The sequence below is a fragment of the Lepisosteus platostomus genome, chromosome 27 (genome assembly GCF_059453375.1).
Source record: "Lepisosteus platostomus isolate fLepPlt1 chromosome 27, fLepPlt1.hap1, whole genome shotgun sequence".
Classification (NCBI taxonomy): domain Eukaryota; kingdom Metazoa; phylum Chordata; class Actinopteri; order Semionotiformes; family Lepisosteidae; genus Lepisosteus; species Lepisosteus platostomus.
In genome coordinates, this window is record NC_142637.1 from 3,701,323 (window position 1) to 3,725,260 (window position 23,938).

The window sequence follows — 23,938 nt, forward strand, 5'->3', positions numbered from 1 at the left end:
TACAGCCCCCCATCAAGCTTCCTGCGTCTACAGCACGAAGACTTTTGTACGGATGAATAACTAAATACGACGGGGTGTATCTGACATGCATCGCAGCCCGAACACAGAATGTCATTTTAAAAAAGGCAATTTTAGTAGGCTGCTTGACACCTACGGGCCTTCATGCATAGCAAATATAAATAATGCAGACCACGACACCTCCTAATAATCCCCATCTATTAACTGGCTTCATCGCCCTGCTCTCCTCCCCACTGAGAGAGTACTGCTGCACTCTGGCTGCCCCATCATCCAGGTGGGGCTGCACAGTGGTGGTGGACGGGATCCCCATTACTGTTAAGTGCTTTGAGTGGAGTGCTCAGAAAGGCGCTATAAAGGTGTAAGGAATTATTATTAAATGACCGCAACTGAGCGGCCCGTAGGTGCCCCCCAGTCCAGCCCACCGCCGCAGTCGTTATTTCCCTGGTCTGCCGCTCTAGGGAAGGAGGACAACTGCTCAGATTGTGATGCTACTGCTTTTCGCCGTGTAAAGTGTGCAGCACTCTTGTGCTAACGCTGATTTGTTAAAACCGGCTGGTACTATCACATTGGATAAAAACAATATAATCAGTCTGTTCTAGTTTCAACAGGAAAAAGTGTGGCAAGGAAATATAGGTATTGCTTATGTACGGCCACGTGATACCGGTGCGGGAGGACACGTGACCGTGTACGGCTAGATAATGTTTTTCTGTGTAGCTGAGAATATAACAGTAGCCTTTCCGCTCACTCGCACTGCAGTATTATTGACAATGATGGATCAATCTTGAGGACGCCGAAACTGGAACAGACGTGTAATCTAATAACAATTATTCAAATCAAACCAATCGGTACATAATATTGGTTCAAATTAAGGACGTCGGTCCATTTTGTCTTGAGTTGTTCAGGATGCAATCTGACATATCACTTTACAATTTGTCAACGTTCGAGTAATTGCTAGTTTTCAAACGTACTGTTAAAATATCTTATGTTAAAATAACTTTTTTGTATTGTTACCAAAAGTGTCTATTTTACATACAGTATCAACACTAGATGTCTCCCACGCTCTGCAATCTCGACCTTGGGTGTAGATTTTTTTCCTACAGTACCTTGATCACTTTGCGTCACTGTTTTTTAACAGCTGGACATCTCGAGGAAATAAAATGAGATTGTAACTAGTATGCACATTGGTACCATTTCTTTAAACAAACTTTATATTACAAGTACCCTAACCGGGGATTTTCATTTTTACATATCTCGATGCTAACATTACAACAATTATTCTGACAAACTGTTGCAGTAATTGTAGCTAAGCGCTTTGTTCCGTCTCATTTCAGTCTGTGAGTTTTGCTGTGTCTGAACGTTTGAGTTCGAGACTTTTTAAGGAAGGTTACTTTGCGGCTTGGACTCTTGCAGTTCTCCAGAATTCTTAAATAAGGTTAGTCTAATATATCATATTGTATTTACGGGTGCAAGAAAGACAAAGATTACCTTGTATTTTTTTTAAATATATTTATATATAAAATGTTTCAATGAATAGTGCATTTCCTTTGTACTTTTACATGGATTATCATGTGTACTGTAAGTTCCTGTATTTCTATAGAACTCCAAACTTAGTATTCTGCTACATTGAAGCCATCAGCAATGGGAATACTTCTGGCAAGATCTTTCTGTGATGCATGAGGGTGTCAGGGAACACAAGAAGATAAAAACACGCCGAGCCAAAAAGCTTGACCCTTCTTGTTTTTAATGACAAAGAGGACGTGTACAGTCATCAGGTGAGACAGAAATACAAATCAGTAGTAAACATTGGTGTTTGGATTGTCTAGACTGCAGTAAATTCAGACTGAACAAAACAAATATATATATATATAGGACTTCACATACAACACAGTGCTATTCCCTCATATGCAACCTGAATCCTGGAGTCTTTTGGTTTTTTTAAAAATGGTAAACATTCGTCGTAGTGGTTCAACTGTCCTGGTCCTCTTTCAGAAGGTACACTTGAATCCTTGGGCTCCGGTACAAGAGACAGAGGCTCCGCATAGCACTTCATATATCAGAGATACGTACAAAGAATAAATAGCAAACTTTACAGAATGTACAAGGAAATAAAATCATACAGTAATGCAGTACGGAGGTTGGGCTCAATGTTGGGACGTTTGCATGGCACTGTGAAACGTGTTAGCAACTGAGAAGGGGAGGTTCTTGCTGCTGTTGCTCTCGACTGAGGAAACTCATGACACCAGACACCCACAGTTTCCAATGGGGAGGAAGGGAGGTGGTTCTGCTAAAGACCCCAAGAAGCCTAAGTGCTCATCAGATTGGCGCTGCTTACCAATTCCAATATCTTTTCACAAAGGTCTCGACCCGTCACCTTTTCCAGCTGGTATAGAGACCATTTGACCTCCATGTGTTCAGCACAGTTTCTGAGGTCTAGGTTAGGATACAGTTTAATACATAGCATATATTTTATAATACTGTGATCTACTGCATATTATTATATAATATCTCATATTGATGTTTCCTTTCCATTAAGCCTCATGGAAAGCAAACTGCCTGCTTCTCCCTGACAACTCAATTGCAATTTGCAAATTAATTTTATGTGCAGCAGGGCCATCGTTTAGGAAAGTTCACCATGGCATTCTTCACAGCTGTGTTTATGGCACATCACCCTGGAAAAATACTTTCCCTCTGGCTCAGGTACAGCCTAGATAAACCCTGTTCCATGTGCTGTGATGCACAATGTAGTACAAGCTGCTGTTATCATGGTTTGCGCGATAGTGACAAGACAAGATGGCACCCCAGTATTTATACAGCAGCCAGTAAAAAACAAAGGGACACTAGGCTTTGTTTACCACCTGTTTATAAAGTCATCTGGCATATTCATGCAAAAATAAATAAAAGTACAGAAGGATCCACTGTCACCAAGGGAGGGATCTGTGGATCTTTTGGAATGGAATTTCCAAAGCATGTTGTGTCATGCTGGCCTGGAACCTGCGCTGTCTTTTGAGGTGTCCCTGTGCAAGACATAAAACCATGAAATAAAGGACGTATTCCTCACCCATGTGTACGTGCTTGTACAAACATACGGTCAGCTACAGTATATGGAAAATAGCAGCTATTTGGCAAATGAATAGGTAGAAGAAGTCAAGTGCACGCACATCCTTCAGTGATACAGTTGCCTTCTTCAGCCATGTGGCTTCATAAACCCCATCATGTTTGCACAGGGAGTGTTTGACCACAGACGGGAGGGTAACAGAGAGCTGGGTTGCTACACAGCTCCCAGTTCATCACCTTAAGTTCAGACTCGGCCTCGCCTCGTAAAATACAAAGGCGGCTGAATTATCTGGGCATTGTTTCTCAGGTGGCAAGAGTAACTCCTGAACTCCTTGTTCAGGCTCTGCTGCCTAGTGTGACGGCCGAGTGTTTCATCTGGAGGCTCCAGATGTGGGCCAACCTCCCGTGGGAATGGCGTTTGGATCGGGCCCTTCTAGGTGGACGGGGGCGGTCAGGCAGGAGAGGGGGGGTAAAGTGCTATCGTTGAGGCGGCCTGAAAACAGAGCCGCCATCCAGGGAGACGGTCCTCGACCAGCAGCGCCGCGGAGGCGTCGGCGGCATACAGACGCGTGGCGACAGCTTTAGATTAGAGCAAAGCAAACCGCGTTACAGACCGCCACGGCATCACAAGAACGGCACTCGCTGAGCACAGAGGACTGACGTCTCGGTATGAAACACGGGGTATCCCTGTTGACCGGCCCCTGACACACACTGGATCCTGATATATTATGAATGTCATAATATTCCTGCTACGCTACCTCTTCTCTCACTGCTGCTTTGTAAAACAGAATTTTAAACAGACCTTTCTTCCAAGCCAGTGGATACTAGGATTCTACAGCTCTAGGCATTTGATCTGATTTATCGGTTTGCATTACTGGCAATAACGCATCTACAGTATGTAGCCCTTGAACCGCCTCATGTGAAATGCAATACTTAAGAGCATTCGAATTTTTCCAGGTCATATTTTCTGTCTCACTGCAGAGCTCAGTTCCATTGACAGCTTGCTGCCACTAGCCAGGTATTTGCAGGGCAGGTAGTGTTCCCATGAAATAATCTACATTCTCTTAATTCATTTCCTTTATCAATATTCCCTTATCAATATTAACACCAATATATAAGCACATGTAATACATGATGGTGTAATACAATTTTAAATTGGGTGCAGCTGCACACTATGTTGACAGGGGGCGCCAAACATTCAGCAGTTGTCTGTATACACACACACCATACACTATACTTTAGAAAGAGTTTTGACAGCATGTGTCTGGACAGAGCCAGCCGTTTCTAAAGCTTTTTACTTTAAAACTAGGAAGAGGTATGCAGTACACAGGATGACCTGCTCCCTATAAGATCAAAAATGTGTGGGCTTTCATATGGTTACAGCAGAGAGCCCTCAAATGAATAAATGCCTGGCTTAAAAACAAGAACAGAGGTTCCCTGGATCATTGGAATGTCAATCACATTGAAAGCACAATCTTTGAAGGATTGTGGCATGAATTATCTAGAACAGGGGTATCCCAGTTCTGGTCATGAAGACCATGATGCAATGTTTTTTGCTGGTGTTCTGCAATAAGACCAGCAGGAAAGAATTAAGAGGGACCATTAACTCTTAACTGGATTTTCTTAACTTCTTTCATAAGTAATGGGGTGATTAGTTTTTAATATAGTGAATTTGAGAAATTGGTGCGTATTTGGTAGTGGTAAGGGGGCGGTACTGTCAACATATTCGAGAATCTTCAATGACTTTTTCAGTAAGTGACTGACCATGGGGGGGAGCTATGTTATTCCACTGCTGGTACGAAGAACACTATCACAAAACATGTGCAGTTTTTGCACATCATGGCTTTCCCTGGCTGCTGGTTACAATCTTACAACTTTTCGCACCTCTGGCGTCAACGCAGGCATCTTCCACGTAATCGTTTAGACCAATTGACCTTGCAACCAAATGAGCTGGACAGGCCAGTTGGTGTCCTTTTATCCGTAACGTTGTGTGTTCTGAGGTTTAGGCACTGGGAGGTAACAAGGGCAATATAAACCTCTCACTTCTGACATTTAGTAAAATACTTATTTACACTAAAAGTGTTTTGTTGCTGTGTGTTGGTTTAAAACTGACGAGCGCAGGAATTTGTTGAAAATGAAAAGACCAGCTTGATTCAAGGCTGAACTGAAACAGACTGCAGACCGGCAACAAAATCCGGATCCCTGGGGACCCACAGGCCTCGTTTCCTGTACCTAGTGAGGCTTCTTTAACTTATCGTTACAACTGCCCTTCTCACTCAGCCTTTTTTGTTGAAATATGACCTAAAAAAACAAACACATATGGGATCACAAGCCCAGAATGACAGAAGCCTTGGAAAGGCCTGTCCTCTAAAGGTGGAAAACTGTTGAGCAAAAGTTAAAAAAGAAAAGAGCCAAATTAAGCTCATGTGCCACAGATCTATAAGGCATATCGGGCCCATCTGTATTTGCAGGGATACCCAAGATGTCTTTGCTACATTTGAAATCTGTTGTTCTCTCTCCTTCATACCCTGAGGTTAATGTTAATGGGGTGTTTATACTGTTCAGGTATGTATTTGGTAGAACCGTAGGCAAAGTAATAGTGAGTGTTCTCCAAATGTTCAAAACAGAGGAGTATGAGGTACGAACAGGCAAAACAAATATCGATTATTATTCTTTAAAAGTCAAATAAACTTTCACTTAATGTTTGGTACAAAAGTCCCGAGACCCTGTGTTATTATTCTGTCTTCTTACAAATGGTAAATACAGTCAATCAAAGGAAGACGTTTCTTGGTAGAGTTCCTTTCTGTAGTTCCTTTCTGTCTCTCAGTAGGCCTTGCAGCAGCTGGTCTGCCTGATGCCGTTTCCGCGACGACGGCACAAACCGCAGGCCGAACGGAAGCTGCAGTGGCCATTGGATCCTTCTCTGTGCCGAGGTGCTTTTCCCGAAATCCAAAAGCCCCCATCCCTACCCCCCACCCCAACCCTGAAAAAAACAAAACAACAACAACTGAAGCATTTGGCAAAAACTAGAATTCTTCTGGTGTTGCTCGCTCCTCGTGACGGTAGGAAAAATCAAGTACAACAATCCATGACATGGTGTTGTCTCAGAAGCAACTCCAGTGTACGGCTACTGCTGTCTGCCTGACAGACAGTGCTGGAAGCCCCCTTAACCTCTCCGCTACCATTAAGACCACTACTGCAAGCCAGGCAAATGGGAAAAGTTAAAAAAAAACAAAAGTGCATCTCTCTTTTGTTATGTACCCAGTGGAAGGCACGTCACGTTCCCTTCTTGGTCTAGCTCGTTGTTTTCTATGCTTGTTCCCCTGCTAGGGCTCATGTCCACCTCAGGAGAACTGTCTCCAGGCAACGTCCTTTGCGCCAGGCTCTGAACAGGAGTGTTCGTCGGGGCTCTGGCATTGTCCTTAGCTGAGAAGTCCAGACCAGGGCAGGCTTCCCGGCTGGGGGAGTCCTGGCTCAACTCCCCAGAGCCCACAGTCCTAGATTCCCCACTGCTGTCCTCCGTGGGGCTCTCACTGTCTGACTCCCCCTCTTCCTCCAGAGTCAGCTCGAACTGGAACTTGTCTCCCGCGGTCACTCCCTCCTTCTCCCTCTCCTCGGGGGGAGGGGAGGGGCTGTGAGGGATCATGCTCTGGTACCACTCTCGGTTGTCCTCCAGGGTGTCCAAGATCTCTTGAGCGTCGGGGTGCACCAGGTCGGCCCAGGTCTCCCACAGCGGGTGGACGATGTAGTCGATGAAGCCCACCTGGAAAACGATGAAAGGGTCATCGTGGCTGTCTTTTTTCCTGAGAGTTCACTACTTATCTTTTTTTTCAGATTCCTTTGAGCATGACAGAAGAGAGGTCAACTCTTCTCTTAACGCTCTAAATCAGGGCTGTCTAATCCTGGTCCCTTGTCCTGGAGGGCCAGTGTGTCTGCAAGGTGTTCCTTCTAGCAATGTTCTTAAGCAATTTGCACCAAAACACCAGCCAGGCTTGTTGGTTCCACTCTGCTATAGATACCATCAGGACCTCCAGAGGAACAGGAGTGGAAATGCACTGTATCACAGTGCTGTTAATTGGTGGGACAGGTGACCTGGCCGTTATTAGCTGCTGTATTATTCATCGATACTTGCTTTAACAGACGCCATTATTCAGGGTGACTCATACGTGAATTCTTCATATGGGAATTAGGAATCATGTACAAACAAAAAGATAATATAATAAAATGATAAGGCTTGCACAAGCTGGAAGAGCTCGTGCTAGCTAGGCAAGAGGAAACAGTAGGATTTAAACCAATAAGTAGACAGCATGACTACCAAGCAGTAAAGAAAGCAGCTTGATGGCCTGTTTCCTTGCTGTACCTGAGACTTCTCAATGGAGGCGTTGTGCTTGTCACACATGGGGCTGATCTCCATTCCCTTGTCCCGCTCGCGATCTCCCTGCGTGAAAAACTCCACCATGATGCGGTCAGTCCACTGGCGGTACAGCTCCAGGGGCTTGGTGGGGTTGCTGAGGTCAGCGCAGTGCACCATGTTCTGGAGAACCTGGAAGAGCAGCCGTCCTGAGTCGAGAAGGCAGGGCGGAGTGGATCTGCATCACCAAGCCCTGGCTAGGTGAACCGCTTGGGGAACAAATCCCTAAACCACAACTACAACTGCAATTCAGGCATACATTCACACAAATTCACACATTCTCTTGCCTGTTTTCGACACTCCAAATCATTCACACTGATTACTTCAGTTTTAATGTCTACAAAAAGATATTTCCTGGAAAAAGATATCCGTCATACCCTGGAGAAGCCAGTTCCACATTTCCGTGATATTTTTTCCCCAATCTCAAATTCAGCCCATGTATCATCAATATGATCTTTTTTCCCCTGTATCCCAGTTTCTAACCTGAATCCGATCGGAATAGTTGTCCAGCAGTAGCACTCCTAAGCTCGTCACTTTCTTCGTCTCCACCATTGTCTTCAAATCTGCCAGTAGGTTCATGTGTTTTGACATATCAGTGGCCAGTACCTGCAAATGAGACGATAACACTGGCTTTTGTGGCATTTAGATGGGGGGGGAATCCTATACTGTTGGTCATGATCACATCTGTAGTTCAAAATGTATTAATTTTATCAGCATCTTGCAATGTAAAACTCTAGATCCTGATCTTGGTGGTGTTATTCTAATGCAGTTGTTTATAATATACTAGTATGGCTTTGAGGTGGTGGTTACTGACAAAAAGAAACAAAAAATTAAAAAAACTGACTGAACTGATGGCAGTTCTGAGCTTCTTAATGCGTTTCTAAATAGATTTTTAATCAATCACTTCATTGAAAAAGAACTGATTGAAATTAAGATCCTGAAATGGATACAGTAAGTGTAACTAATCCTATGCTAGCCTCTTCCTCGCCATCTTTCTAAATCCCGGACTCACTGAGTCCCCCCTGTCCTACCCTGGTGCTAAGCCCCCTCTGCTCACACCCACCATGTCAATGACCATTTTGCGCAGCGACTGCCTCTGCTTCTTGCTCAGGTTCTGGAAGATGTCACAGTTCTCCTCCTGGAGCAGCTTGAAGCCCACAGCCAAGTGGTGGTTCTCCAGGACGGAGGAGTCATTGTACATCAGGGCCAGCTCTGAGTCTGTCAGCAAGACACGCAAACCACAAATCCCATGAGGGAAGACTACCAGGGAGAAGGACACCCAGCGCCCAAGCTTAAGTTCAGTAGTAGGCTGGACACATGCTGTAAGGTAGCTGTCCAAAGGCTTGTTTGTAATGATTTTCCTATGGCTCTTTGCCTAGAACTCTATTTAGTGGAATATATCAACAGCCAACTACCATCACTGAGTAGTATCACGCACACAACTTGTACGTTGGCCCTGTGCTGCTTCAAGCCAGACAATCATAGGGTTTAACCATAAAGCAGCACCTTGGCATGTGTTGAGATTACTGTGCAGCTTCAACAAAGGTCAAGCTCTGTCAACCTGCTGTGGTTTCACAGGATTAATAGCTAGACCCAACCACTATAGTTCTCAACAATAACTAGGAAACACAGTTGTCATTAGCATGGTTTGTTAGCAGAAGTGACAAAGAAGCACCCTCCCCACCACAGGAGGCCACTCACTTGTGTTAATGAGAAACTGATTGGACACGCCAGGGTGGTCCACATCATGAATGGCACTGGCAAAAAGAGCAGCCAAGATTTCTAGATCAGTAAAGACTGCCTGGAAAAGACAATGATCTGTGTTAGAAAGAACTGCACACAATGCCTCCGTTCAAAACTCAGAGCAAATGTCCAGGGAACTGTCTTGCAGTGTACTAGTATGTTTTCATATCTATCTGAGCACAATGTAAAAGTAAAACTCATCGTTGATTCACAAATGCTGGGGGAAAAAGATGACTAATTTCAAGGCAATTTAAACTTCTGTTTTAATCTATTAAAATTATTCTTAATGATATTATTTGACTATATTATTATTTGGTTAGATATGAAACGCAAATAAAATTCAAAGGCTGAAGAAATATGAGCACTGAGACTGAGCTGTGGTATAAATGGCTGCGGTTTCTGTTTGAGGCTCACCTCCAGCGCTGGCGTGGACAGGAGGACGTGGGTGGACTGCACCACATCCGCGGCGTGGATGTTGTTGTGATACGCCACGTCAGCATGGTAGTGGTCCTCCAGGGTCATCATGAAGGTGATGAACGTGTCCGCTGGGATCTTAAAGGACTTCAGCAGCTCTCTTTCCTGATCACAACAGGACACCCTTCCTTAAATCACAACCCGCGGAAGGAGACAAGACTGCCTCGATCTGCGTCAGGCTTCACAAGTTGCACACTCTTGTACAAGTCATGGCCTTAAAGCATGAAAGTGAAAACTTGCGCCGTATATGGATATAATCGTATATTCCATTTATATCCTATTTGCGTAAAATGAGATAAAAGAAATATCCAGAAATATCCAGCACCTGGTCTCTGTTTGTATAAGAGTCTGCAGCTTTGCTAAGGCCAAAATTGTTCAAACTGCTAAGCAATGTTATTTTCCTGTCTGCTGCTGTTGTTTCATAAATCTAATTTTCAAACAGAATCCAGGAATGTTTCAGAATTTTAACAGATCCAAAATAAACGTAGTATTAGTACATGTGAAATTAATATGCTTCAAATATAAAAAAGACAAGCTTAAAATGATATATTTAGCTCACAGTAAATTCAAACCTATATGGTTTTTACCCCAGTAGTGTACCAGCTGAGTTAGTTGTTGGGAGAACTAGAGTTGTTTTGAATTTAGATAATTAAATGTTATTTATAAAACTATGTGTGTGGCATGTTGCACTGTTTTGGGAAAGCTGCATTTTTGAAACATGAGCTGAAACTTTCAGAGGTGCAGTAGGTTGGAATGAGTGCTAATATATGGTGTTAACCAACGGGGGTTTTAACGATTCATGGTACTGGAGTCACACTCTTTCAGTTTGTATTGATGTCTTTAAAGTGTCAATAATTAAGGCCTGGGTAAATTGTTGCAAATAACTGATTCTACAAACGACAAGTTCAAATAATATAAAAAAGGAATGAAAGTTAGGTTAGGTTACTAAGGCTGTGGATGATGAGATGTAACCATCTCTAATTCGTTTGTAACCAACAACAAATCCATACCTGAAAAATAGTGTACATCATCACTGTTAGAGGGCGGTTCCCAGAATACTCCGCTATCTTAAAAATATCCAAGCCCCATCTGTTGATATCTTCAATTTCCTGGAAAAAAAAAAACAGCAAAAAGACTGAGCAAAAGACAGTGACACACTAATGTGAAAACAGTCACTTCCTCTTTATTTGTCCATTCAAACAGGTTCCTGTCCACCAAATAAAACTGAACAATTGCCAAAACTATTCTAGCCCACTAAGCCCCAGTGTTAACCTGTGGCTGTATAATCATTATTCCCAAAGCCCCCCAGTCAAGAGCGAACAGACCAGGTAGAGACATACTCATACTATCAGCTGATGTTAAGGAGAGTTGCCCATTTTCAGGGTTTATTTCTGTCCCGTGTGCCCAGTTTTAAAGCTGCCAGTAGCATTTTCCAATCATGCCGATTTCCTCATTTGCTCACCAATGCTTGACAACAAAGGATTTCTGGTTATACAATTATTATACATTGCTGTCTGGAAATTAACAATTATTATCACTCCAGGGAGGTCACAGTCATTCAATTGCATTGCTACCTGCTTTGCAAAAGAAAGACAATCTGTCTGGAGCTACACCTTGTCCTAAATGTTGGCAAACCAAAAACATAGAAATGGCCCAGACACAATTGGGATGATTACCTTTTAAAGAGCTGCTGCAAAAATCAGCAGGATGCAAAGAGATACTTTCCACTAAACAAGCGTCATCTCTTGTTCTTACGTTCTTATTAAATTGCAGTGATGCTGCAAGAACACTGAAAATACCAACACAAAACTCTTTCTTTTCACTTTAAGGAACAGAGAAGCACTTCAGAAATCCCTTTACAGTCCCAAAGCCAGTAGATCCTATCCTGCACGTCTTTGATTGGTGAGAGCAAAACTGATGCAAGCATAGGAATCACATACAAACCTCACCCAGACTGGCACTCCAAGTTGAATTCAAATCGAGGACTATCGATCTGTGAGGCAGCAGTGCTACCCACTATGCCACTGTGCCAAACGGAAGTCAAGCTTTATTTTATTGTTCACATTTACAGTAGGTGAGCAGTTTGGGTAAGAATGAACACCGAGAATGGGCATCACCCGAGAGAAGTCAATAAGCGCAGTGCCTTTGCAAGGGGGTCTTCCTGGTCAGTGTTGACCCCGAATCGTGGGATGCTGGAGGTGGCCAGGCTGGAGCTGTGGGTCAGCTTCTTCACCCCGCTGATCTGAGACATCGGCCTCTTCTTCTTCTCCTTTTCCTTGGGCGTGGGGGACAGAATCTCCACATCGTGTTGCTTGTCTGGAACGAGACAGGTGGAGCCCTGAGTGACACCGCAGCCAAACAAAACCCAGGCAGGCAAGATGTTTTGTTTTCCTGAGCTTGCATTGCGTACAGAGGACGACAAGCAGAGGCTAATGGCAATCCAAAAAGACACGTCAAGAAACCTCACCAACGTCCACCATCACTTTCACAAATATTGTTCAACTTTAGATCTCATCCTGTGCTTCCTTTTCGGGAGTCACATCATTCAGACGTAATTCAGAAGAATTCTTTACTTTTGTCAGAAGTAGCCCTTGCTTCAAAGAGAAAGCAGGCCGTTCACATCGGCGTAATATACAAGACTTGCACACTACGTCAGTCTGAGAGATCTGTGCCTGGATTCTTGTACAGTTTGTTAGCTGTACGTTGTGATCTTATCCACACTGTCAGATCAGTGGAAGCCAGATCACAACAGATGATATTCAAACTGACCAACGGCAAAATTACTCAATCTAACTACACAAAATAATAGCAGGACATTCTATGGGAAGACACAAAAATCTAGCCTAATCTGAAGGGATGGGAATATGACTTATATCAGGAATACATATCATTTTAGGATCTACGCAATATACAGCTCTTAAGACAGGAAATAAAAAACAGTCTCACCTATTTCCAATTTTTTCCTCCTGCTGTTAGGACGCATGAGATAGTTCACAAAAAATTACTATAATTGTAGAAATAAAAAAAAAACCTGGGATCACCCTTTTTCCATCTGCACCCATTTTGGTGAAGGCTCCATTCTACTATAATATTAGTTAAATGCTGAGTATTGACGCAAGTACAGTCTAATAATATTACCGTCCCCATGGCAACAACAGACAATGTGTCGAGGAATGTTGGTTCTTCCTTTAAAATGATGCTCCTCTTCCCCCCTTTCCATTTCGCACTCACACATACTCATTCTCACACAAGGAGAAACTCAGGACGCCAGAACTGGGATTGGAGTGCACTGAGCTATTCCTGGTCCTGTATGATTCACATCTGGGAGACAGAGACAGGCTGAGACAGTTCTGTCCACATGTGAGGATCACTTTAAGAGTCGTTCCAGTCCCAGTTTTTGGATCAATGATCCTAATTGACTCGAAGGTCTGTGCCATACTGTGTATTTGACTATGTTTGAAAAACCACTGCACAGAAATAAAATTAAGTGACCATGTATCCTGTTGGGGGAATTCTTCAGCAGAGGAGCTGTAGACAGCCTTGTGCAGATTCAGCTTTATTGAGCTCAATACACACAGAGCTGCAGCTTTGAGTTGGTCCCACTGAACTCTTCTAACTTTTTATACAGTATGGTCTGGTGTAGTATGTGACAGGCTGGTCTGTTTTGGGCTTGAGTGATGTACGTTTTATTCTTTGATAACTCCTTCTCTTGACAAGCTCGTTAGGAGCAAACCTATTAATATTGTTTCTACAAAGTCAGTCCCTATCCTAATTGAACAGACCTTGAGACAGTTTGGTGACTGCTATATTCCAGTGATTATTCCACACACTGCACAACAGAATTAAACACTAACACTGTATGTTTCACTTCATATAACTAAATTGCAAGTGCACCACTGAGGGAGCCAGGAGGATCTTGGCTCCATGTGAAACAGTAACCCTTGCAACTTTCTGGGTGCTTGTAGTGAGATCAGATGAGATCAGACGCACCCTTCCTCCAATCAGCGGTGAACCTCTGTTCATAGCTGTGGAGTTTGGAGTGTTAGCCTATGAGTAGTTCAATAGGAGGGCAAGTCAGAGTGTGGGTACAGTTTTCATGTGTCATGTTTTTATGTCCGATTGAAAAGACCGTTTTTTCTTGAATACTGGAATGTGAGCTCACAGGAAGTTGCATTTCTTGGCAGACCAGGGCTAAGCTTTACTTTCATCTCCTCCAACATGACCAGATACCTCTTTCTGCCTCTCCTGTGTGCTGGCTGGAAATGCGTGATGACAAAAGTCAGCCCGTCTGGCCTGCGCCAAGCCAGGACTGCATATCAGTGGCGAGGCAGCAGTTTCATTGGTTGGTTTCTCTCTTAGCTCAATAAAACAGCCAGTGGAAAAACACCCGGACACTTACTGCACAGATGCATTGTGACTCAGGTACACCAGCAGGAAATGTGTCAGTATTACGGCCTGCACCGTAACTAAGAATTTGCAGTATAAACCAATTCACGTGCACCCATTGGCAACAGCTTGTTGGAAAGGATCGAGTCACACAGCTCTTGGGAGTTTTTTGTTTTTCCTTTGGTGATCCAAGATACTGTAGGCACAAAAAAGTACCACTGGCTCTGAATACCAATATGCCCCTTTGAGGAAAAATTATAAACTCTAGAAGGGATAAAATACCTTCCCCACTTAAAACCAGAAATGAGTTGACTGATCTCATAACTTGCTTAATGGTAAGATAATTTCAAAGATGCACTTGATTCAAGGTACAGGCCACAGTGTTTTCAAACGTATTAAATATTGCAGCTACTTTAAAGCTAATCTCAGGTGAATTAAACTGATCACTCTGGTCCTAACTCTGTGACAGAGCCCTTTCTTAACCTACCCAGAAAAGTGCTTGATATGAACTCCGATACTTGGTTTCCAGACCGGCTGGTTTCTGATAGGTGCGTCAGTTCCCGATTCAGCATCCTTTTAAACTGCAAATGAAACAAACCACAACAAAAAAGACACATTAATTCCTTTCTTCTGGAGTGATGCACAGAAAGTGCAGCTCCATGACCTCAGCAGCTCTAATCAAGAAAACAGTGATACAATGAGAGGATATTGTAAGCATGGTAAAGTGCTGTAAAATGCAGCTGAGCATGGCTTGTTCTTTTTTTGAGGTCAAATTTGTATTTTGCTCTGAACAAGGAACATCAGAACAATCACAAGATAAGCAAAAAGACAGTGCAACAAATTTAACAGGTTCCCCCTCTCTCCCTCCCCAGCAGTCACACCAACCCTTCCCAGACCCTACTACAATCAGACTTTCATTTCATGTCTTTCATTTATTTGAGCTTTTCATGGTTTTTCAAGTCACACTGTAGGTTAGGTGAAGTTTAGGGTGCTGTGACTGAAACTTGAATAATCCAACATTAAATACAATTTGCCTGATATACTATATCTTTGCAAATTCAAGGCTGCAAGTAAGTTGTCTTTTAATAGTTAATGGTGGTGTTGGTGCAACAGTTTTCAGTAATGTACTACAGGCATGTACTGTAACTTATCTTAGTGCCTGAGCCAAAGTAGCTGAAGACATTGGAGGTATTACCTGTTCTGTAAATGTAGCTTCATTGGAGCTATGCTATTATATAATCATGCATGTACTGTAAGTCTCGTAACAAATTCTTTCCAGCAAAAAAGAAAAAATACATGTATATATTCAAAAATCAGAACTGTCCTGCTTTGTATTGACCAGAAGCAATGAAACTACAGCTCAGAAGACACACTTGCAGTTCTGGGAATTATCACTGAAACAACAGGTTTAACAGCAACAGACTTATTGAGCTACAGCTGTGAGGGCCAGGTGTATGCAACAGACACTGGCTGGCCGCACATTTGTAAGGCACCTGTGGGATGAAGCCGTTTCCCCAAACCCTAAACGCAAGAGAAATCCTCTGCCCTTTGTGGCAGGAGTCCTTCCTCACCAGAACAGAACAAAAGGAACGGAATTTCATTCACAGTGAAGAGCAACGCAATGGCAATGTGGCAATCTGCTCCTGATTTCTCCAGGGCAACCCTTCAGCTGTAGCACCTGCAGGCATGCCGTAGTAACTGCGTTTCCAGCGAGAGCTCTGCACTAAAACACCTGCAAGAGCATGCACCTCACAGCACGGAGCAGCAGTGCCACCCTGAGCACAAACAGCAATGCAGCTTTGCCTTACCTGAATGAGCATCCGCGATACAGACAGCAAGCGACTGACTTCTGGCATTTCAACGTGAAGGGGGAAAAAGAAGGAGAGAAAGCTCCAAGCATCAGATACACTCTGCCTGCAAGTGTCTGTCTAGTCCAGGCTCGTCCGACAGCCCGCGTGCACGCACACACACACGGCGCAGGAGAGCAATGAGACAGGGAGCTGTGCTTATCCGAAGACGAGGTGCCCAAGCAGCCACGGCCAAGCAGCCTTGCTGATGACAGGACTAACAGGAGGCGGCCGCCCATGGAGAGAGGGAGGCAGGGCTGTGTGTCCGGCAGCAGACACAGCACGGGAATGCATGGCTGCCTGGAGTCTCCCTGTTCCTTCCCCTCGGTTTCTTATTCATGTGTAAACAGAAAAGGCTCGCTCCCAGCAGGTATCTCCCCTTCAGCCTCCCACACGCAGACACACACATGAAGCCCCCGCCAGCCAATCGCCTGCTCTCAGCAGCCGAGGCTGGGAGGAATGCAAGGCCCTGATTGGGGCCCGGAAGACAGAGGAGGGGGGGGGAGGGGGGTGGTTGGGATGGGATGTGCTCTGACTGTAAAGCCCAGCTCATCAATCGACTGCTTAACTCTTTCACTGATAGCGATGCTTCTCTCATTCATGTGTGCGTGTGTGAGCACACGTCTGAATGAATAAACGCAAGAGAGGTGGTGGGACTCTTTGTAACCAAACCCATCACACAAGGATACTGCAAAGCCAGGCCATCGAGATACTGTGTAAGGCGAGATATTTTAAAATAAGAAGGGCATTGATCAAATGGAAATGTTACTGTCCATAATATTCGTTGCATTATAGGTTTGATTCAAATATGAAATTAATTCGAAATGAAATAATTTGGTGTAAATTAATTATTTTATATAAACAAAATATATTTTAAAATTATTAGAGAGATTGTAGATACTGCAGAAAGTGGAATATAGTTTCAGATGTCAATGTCAGAGTTCCTTTGTCTTATATGTTTGGAAAAATGTTTGACTTCTGTCATTCATTCAAATGTATTTATTATTATGCAAATCAAATCCAATGACTAAACCACAATGTTTTGAATTAAACCAGCTTGTTGAATGAAAACCTTGGAGAGTAGGTTTAGATTAAGGAACGTGGGACTATACTATGTACGCAGGAACTTGCTTTGCCAAGTTGGGCTGCAAGAACCCCATCCAAGGAAATAACAGTCTACAAAAGGTGTTCAACTGCAGCTTCAGATGACTGAAAAACAGGGAAACACAGTCTAGCACCAGAACCGAGCACCAGAATATTGTGTTTGTCAGGCACTCGGCAAGAGCAGGGTTAGACATATTAGGACATCTCAAGAACCACAGAATCAGTCATCTACAGGAGAACAAATCAGGAACCACAGAATCAGTCACCTACGGGAGAACCTATTAAACCTGAAACACAGACTCACCTGTCTTCAGGAGAACCAACCAATCATGGACCACAGAAGAGTGACTGAACAGGCAGGCAACACAACACAATGACAGATCATTCATTCACATTCTATAACATACAACACACACCACACAGTTCCTTCAAAACTAAAAACAACATCATGTTAGAAACCCAGGATGCTTGTTTTTTTTAAACTGTATACTGCTTACACAATTAAATACAAATGCAGGACACAGCAGTCTACAGTATATCCAAGAAAGAGCTGTAAGCTTGCAACAAGCCACACCAGAATGTGCTATCCTCTCAGTGTACCTGTGAATCCAAGCCCATGGTGCCTGAATAACAGCTGTCATCAGAAACTCTGGTGGTTACATTTATTAAGAAGCATGAGGCTTTACCCTGTTTTTACCCGGGCTTACCTGTGTTTACCCTGCTTTTGCAAACAGAAAAGACAAGTTTTCAGGATACTAAATTTACCAGGCTCTTTAAGCAGGTCTGGAACATTGTTTAGTGACTGGAATTAGTTATTTCTTCCCAGCTCAGAAGTGCATCACACACAGTAACGCAGGAATGAAGTGGTTTTGTGCATACAGACGCCAGGTCAGTGCTGGACAGTGGCTTTGACACACCAGGGAGCCGGACCTGGCGTGCGGGCAGGGGTCTTACCTTGTTGGAGGCCATCTCGCTGACAGAATGGCGAGTCTGCAGGGTCTCCAGCTGGTCCAGGCACCAGTCCAGCTCCTCCAGTGTTTCAACTGCCAGCTTCTGGTAGGCCTCCTCTGTGGGCACAAACACAGGTGTTGAAAGACTTAACTCTCCCCCCCCAGATTCTGACCAGAAGTCTTATAGCTTCAGCATCCCAGACCCTTGCCTGCCTCACTGGCAGTGATCCCCTTGCCACTCGACTGTCTCACAGCCTCAGGCCTTTCATCTTTCACTCTCACTTAAACCTCTGATCTTTTGCAAGGCAGCAAAACACAGACAATCTTGTGTAGAACTCCTCTATTTTAAGGCTGCTACCGTGTGTAGCTGAAGCTGAGTGAGCAGTTATTTGGTATTGAAGTCCAACAAGAAAGCTTATGTGACACTGCCTTATCCTTCAGAGGCCCTCCAGCAGGTGGGCACAGAAACCCCCTGTATGTTTTGTGTTGAGACTTGGTGGTCTCCTTGATCATTAAGCTATGCAAGATTACCCACTCTTCTTGCTATTTTAATTCCAAAACATGTTCTGTGTGTGCATATTAGCTAGAAAAGCCACCACAGTTCTTATTTTACATGACCTGACTTCAAACTAACCCAACACTTGTTGATTTTTGAAGTGCAAGTGCGGCCATTTTGGGTTGTCATGGAAACGTTGACCCGTGTTTACAAATGCAGTCTGCCGCACAACTGCAGAAGGAAAGATTTTTCTTTTCTGTTTTTTAACTCCATTGTTAATATGCCTGTGTCTATTCTCCAGTGAGAAAATGGTGTTTGTCCCCCACAAAGACCATGGAGAGACAAGACTGGATGCTTGCAATGATTAGCTTGTTTTACTGTTTAGAGCTATGCAGTGATTCTATTTTAAATATGGCTACTTAGCATCTTGGAGGCAAGTAACCCTGCAGAGTCAGACACAGAATTGGAATGGAATGGTCCTGGGGTATTCTGGGAAAACTGCTTCTCTGAAAATTGCTGTTTTAATTGGTTTAAATCAGTAGCTGCCACCGAAAAAGCAGCTGTGAAGCTAAGCCATCTTTCTCATACCCATAAACACAACCAAACTAGCACAGAAGTTCCCAATCCTGGTACTGGAGGACCGCACAATTGGTTCAGCTCAGCTTGCAGTTACACAATTGAAATGATAACAGAATGAATTCAAACTGTTTAATTTGTTGTCTTAAATTCATTGAAGGATCCCTTTTAACCATTATCTTTCATAAGTTGTTTAACTTGTCAGTTCAATTAAGACCAGGAGGTGAATTAAGAACAGTTGCATTAAGCATCAATATCACAGAAATGATTCTGATAATGGCACGTGTTTAAGTACAGTAGATCTCATTGTGCTTACAGGTCAATTTTTTCAAGTTCGATTTCTCAAGCCTATTTGCAGTAACACCTTCCTGTCATTCCAATTCAGCAATTTAACAGGCTGCTATTAACGGCACAGTGATTTCCAAATATAGGTCTGTACTGACAGACACTGTCGATCAAAGCATTTGCTGTGCAATCTGTCAGGGGATGGAAGTGTGACTGATGGTGTCTGCTCAGTCTGGAAGCTGTACTTCTGGAAGCAATGATGTGCACAGTGCAGCCTTCCAGCAATTTTAAATGAGAGAACTAGGGAAGGATTGCCCTGAATAATCCCTAGCGAGCATTCCAGCACAGAGTGAGATTGCAAAGAAGTGGCAGCCTGAAAAAGAAAGATCCCAAGCAAGATAAAATCTGAAATCGACTACGGAACACCATAAGTTGATGAATGGGAATGGTCTGGCTGGTTGACCAAGAGTTGAGGATGGGATGGGGGTGACGTGGGGGTGTTGTGCTGAAGTCACTGCTGGTCTGAGGTGAGGTGACTGGTCAAACGTATCTTTCCCTGCTATTTTATCTTACAGGGGAATTGCACCTCTGCCGAAGTTTATAGACGGGAACACATCCATTGAGGCCTTACTGTACACTGCTCCCTGCAGGAAAGGGGAAGGATCAGTTCTTTTAACAAGCTTTCATTCTAGATGTACAAAAGAAAAGGGCAAACAATTCTGCACATGCTTGGAATCCCCAAATTCAGACAACATGCTTTCTACACACAAAGCAAACACAAAACAGGCCTTTTGGTGTGTAGTAGAACGTAGTTCCCATCCTACCTGGCCACAATCCCATTGGGTTAAGGGGTATCTTACACCTGTGAATTGGCAGACACCTTGATTTCAATACTACGTGAGTTGAATTAAGCAGTTGGTTAGCTCGGCTAGGGAAAGACTTTGAGGAGTGATGCCTGGAGCCTTGTTCCAAGCAGACTAAAAACTGTACTTAAAATTGTGGAAAAAAGGGATGAAAAAGTATGTGTTTTAAATATTTTGTAGTGAGAGTCAAGTAAAGGTGATGAGGCAGGATATTGTAAAAGCATGGATGCCAGGGGTCTGCTGTTTTAGATCCCTGACAATATTACTGAGCCCATGTGCTTTACCTGAATAAAGGGAGAGAAACAGACTACGTTCTGTCCTAGAGATGAACTGTAAAAGTGGAAATGGCTCTGCAGTATGAGCCACTGATATAGATCTTACCCTCTCCTGTCTGTAAATCACGTAAGATGATAAAGCATCAGCTACATTGACTATCAGTATCCACATCGCAACCTCTCACCTGGCTGACCGGGCTTGGACACTGATGGCGGATTGCTGCCAGATGATCTCCTGTAGGAAAGAAACAGACACTCTATGTGGAGCTGCATTATTCCCACTAGTTCAATCCCCAGGTACAGTCGCAATAGGTTGATCTGCAAATCAAAACTGCTTTTGGAACTTTTAACTACAGAATTCCACCCATTTTTTTGTTCTGCAATTAATGTTAATATGCCTTGGCTATGAACAAATGTGCTGTTTAATGGACCTTTTTGTTCCTTGTGTAGAAGCTTGAGGATGATTAGAGTACATTTAATCACTTGCTATATATTTGTGAAGTCTTACAAAGTCCTTACTTGTTGGCCACACGATCCTGCAGGTGGGTCAGAACAGCAAAATTACTTCTCACTGTTCGCAAGCTGGCCAGAACCTACAAAACAGCACACCCCAAAATAAGATAACACCCTATTCACATTTTTACAGTTTTGATATTGCCCATTATAGAGTAATAAACCATAGCACAGTTGAATTATGGAGTTGAGCATTAGTTTTAAAACACTCTCATTTGTCTCAATAAGCCATCAGAGACAGAGTTCCAAACACCTTGCTTGTGCTCGGTTATAGTTAGAATAATTTAATTTGCATTTGTATTTTTGCTTTGGTACACTGTGTAAGCACCTCCTTCCAATAATTAAGTGTCAGGCTGGAGGCCATCTCAATGTTATGTATAAAAAGAGTTGCTAACAATGAATTTCAAATCATGGATTTCTAAACCAAGGAACAGGTCTATACTTGGTAGGGCACATTCTTGCTTCTGGTGTCCTGCAAATGTCGTGCTTAAATAGGTGCAACTGGTTTCGCTGGAAATATAGGACTGTTATGGTAGCATTATTTAGTTATAAGAAATGGGAAAGCTACACCAAGCACAGTTTGTAATGTTGCTGCTTCCAAGCTCCAGTGCAGAGGTGATATGCCTCTCCACCAATCATCATTCAGCCCCTGGAACACAGCTGCATAGCTGATGATGTGTTAAAATGCGATTGGCTCCAAGGAAGATGAATGGGAGGAGTTTGACTACACATCCCCATTCTCCCCCTTGTGCGGCTGGGGGTTTGCAGCTATGAGCCGAGAAATTACACCACTCTAAATCGGCTATTCCAAATCAGGTGGGTCTACCAAAAATAACTGGCTTTATAAAAAAGCTCTGAGGTCTAAATGGACTGTGACATTAATTGAGTGTGCAAATAGTCCACAAAAACCTTACATACATTTTGGCCAGCCTTGGTCCTGATGAGACACCATCCAGCAAACTTCATAAATTAAGTTTGTAAAGGTTGGGTGCTATTGTATTTTAAACATTTAAGGAGGTAATTGGTTCAAGTAAAAAATCATACAATTTTGCTAGAAAGGAGAAATATTGGTGACCCGAGCTTTCCATCCTTGCAATACAACATTGAAATATGGGACCCTAGACACGTTAGAGACTTACTTGTGCAAATGGGGTTACGATCATGTCTTCTCCATGTCTGTGGAAGAGAAAAAAAATACAAAGTGACCAAACAAGACAAGCTTAAATAAATTACTGGTATATGCATAAATACATTACAATAATATTTTTGTCTTGAAATTTGCAATTACACAATTTGCAGCAGGGTTTTAAAGCTATGACACACTCTTGAGAACATATCTGGGCGGAAGATGTTCTCTGCAAATCACTCTAAATAATAGGTAGTGACTCCTGAAAGAATTTGTAAAGTGGGAGAATAAGACATGACTGAACTTGCTGAATTGGATGCACCATACTCCACATTCCAAAACCAAATTTTCCATTCCCATACAGAAGGGTGGTCCATCATTAGTCCTGGAGGGTTGGTGTGTCTGTTGGTTTTCTCTTTCGGCTCTAAACTCAATGATCTACATCAGCTCATTAATGGCTAAAATGAAACAATTTATCAATTAAAAGTAGCAACAATTGCTTTTTTAAAAAAAAGGCTAGAAAACCTGCAAACACACCAGACCTCCAGGATCCTCAGTTTGGGCAGATCCTATAGAGTACATAAAATGAGTGTTATGTCTCTGGAACACTGACATATGATCCATTTTGGGTAACATTTAGTGATTAAGTGCAATATACCTGGTATAGTGTATTTAACTGTAAAGCCATTTTCAAAAGTATTTTTTTTACTGCGCATTACTTGTCTTAATTTGAGTTAATCTCAATTTGGGCAATTCAGCAAGTTCATACTTTACACATATGGCAGTGTATGGCTGCTGCTAAGGCTTTGTATAACCATGCACATTTCTGAAAGAGCTATACTGTCGTTAGGTCATTCGCTTCCTCAGTTTCACCCTGCAGGATGCTGAAGAGCGTCATTCCATTACAATGATCTTAGTCCAGAGAAGCGAGTAAAGGTGTCACCTTCCAGAACACAGATCTGGTTAGATATGCAAGCCCCTTATCACAATTACGAGTTAGATTAAATGGAAACCATTTGAAAACAATCCATTTCAAAGAAAACAAACAGGGGAACTGGTATGTTAGTAGAGGGAAGTCTGTAAATTGTGAGAACCAATAAAGGCCCTTTTTGAACCTGAGATGACCCTAATGCACACTCAATGTAACCTGCACACCCTATTCCTTTCCCTGTCTCTGGAGTTACAGTAGTTCCCTATTAATTAATCCCCATTTTAAACGGGATTAGAGCCTACATCCGTCACCAAAACGCACCAACTGTACTGGGGCAGGAGAGCTTCACAGCTGCAGACTCAAGCGAGGGGCTGTTCTTTCAGAAAATAATTTCACATGTCTTTTCTGATGTAGCAGGCAGCTCGCTTCCTACCATCACGAGCCCCCTTCCCTTTAAAAACACAGGCAGAGTTTGTGACCCGTGACCAATTAATCACCAAACGAGCTGTCGACACAAGGGAAACAGGACTGACGTGGGCTGGAAAAGCAAACAGAAAAACGCCCCTTTCTGACTCCTTATTTATTTTCTAACAAAGCGGACACAAGCCAACCTGGTTGTAATTGTGGTGGGAACAGGAGCTGTGTGAGGTTATCTGGGGGGGGGGTTACACTTGAACTCCCGGGACAGACCTCCAAACCCACAGAGCAATAGGAGCTTACAGGGTACATAACTGAGTCTGTTATCTCTGGGATGCTGACGTCGTGTCCGATTTTGGTTAGGCCACTGACACTAAGCGCAATGTCAAAGCCAATTTCTTGAAGTTCATTTTTTATGTAGGTAATGGTGAAAAATCCCTAGTGTATCGTGAAGCACTTTCATCTGCTG

The 23,938-nt window shown here is 43.1% G+C and overlaps 1 protein-coding gene across 8 annotated transcripts in view; it reads right to left on the bottom strand.

Annotated features, from left to right (window-relative positions):
• Positions 1-1,742: 1,742 nt before the first annotated feature.
• The window catches only part of LOC148639025 (3',5'-cyclic-AMP phosphodiesterase 4C-like), a 142,630-nt gene continuing 120,434 nt past the window's right edge, over positions 1,743-23,938 (bottom strand). For all 8 annotated transcript variants that reach the window (XM_088622338.1, XM_088622339.1, XM_088622340.1 and 5 more), the window contains 13 exons: positions 22,135-22,171; positions 21,002-21,075; positions 20,668-20,717; positions 17,992-18,104; positions 14,574-14,667; positions 11,844-12,016; positions 10,711-10,809; positions 9,641-9,805; positions 9,185-9,284; positions 8,547-8,701; positions 7,967-8,089; positions 7,433-7,615; positions 1,743-6,835 (listed from right to left, as the gene is read on the bottom strand). In XM_088622338.1, coding sequence (XP_088478464.1) covers positions 6,326-6,835; positions 7,433-7,615; positions 7,967-8,089; positions 8,547-8,701; positions 9,185-9,284; positions 9,641-9,805; positions 10,711-10,809; positions 11,844-12,016; positions 14,574-14,667; positions 17,992-18,104; positions 20,668-20,717; positions 21,002-21,075; positions 22,135-22,171 — 1,876 coding nt within the window. In that variant the 3' untranslated portion in view covers positions 1,743-6,325. The remainder of the gene's footprint in view (positions 6,836-7,432; positions 7,616-7,966; positions 8,090-8,546; positions 8,702-9,184; positions 9,285-9,640; positions 9,806-10,710; positions 10,810-11,843; positions 12,017-14,573; positions 14,668-17,991; positions 18,105-20,667; positions 20,718-21,001; positions 21,076-22,134; positions 22,172-23,938) is intronic.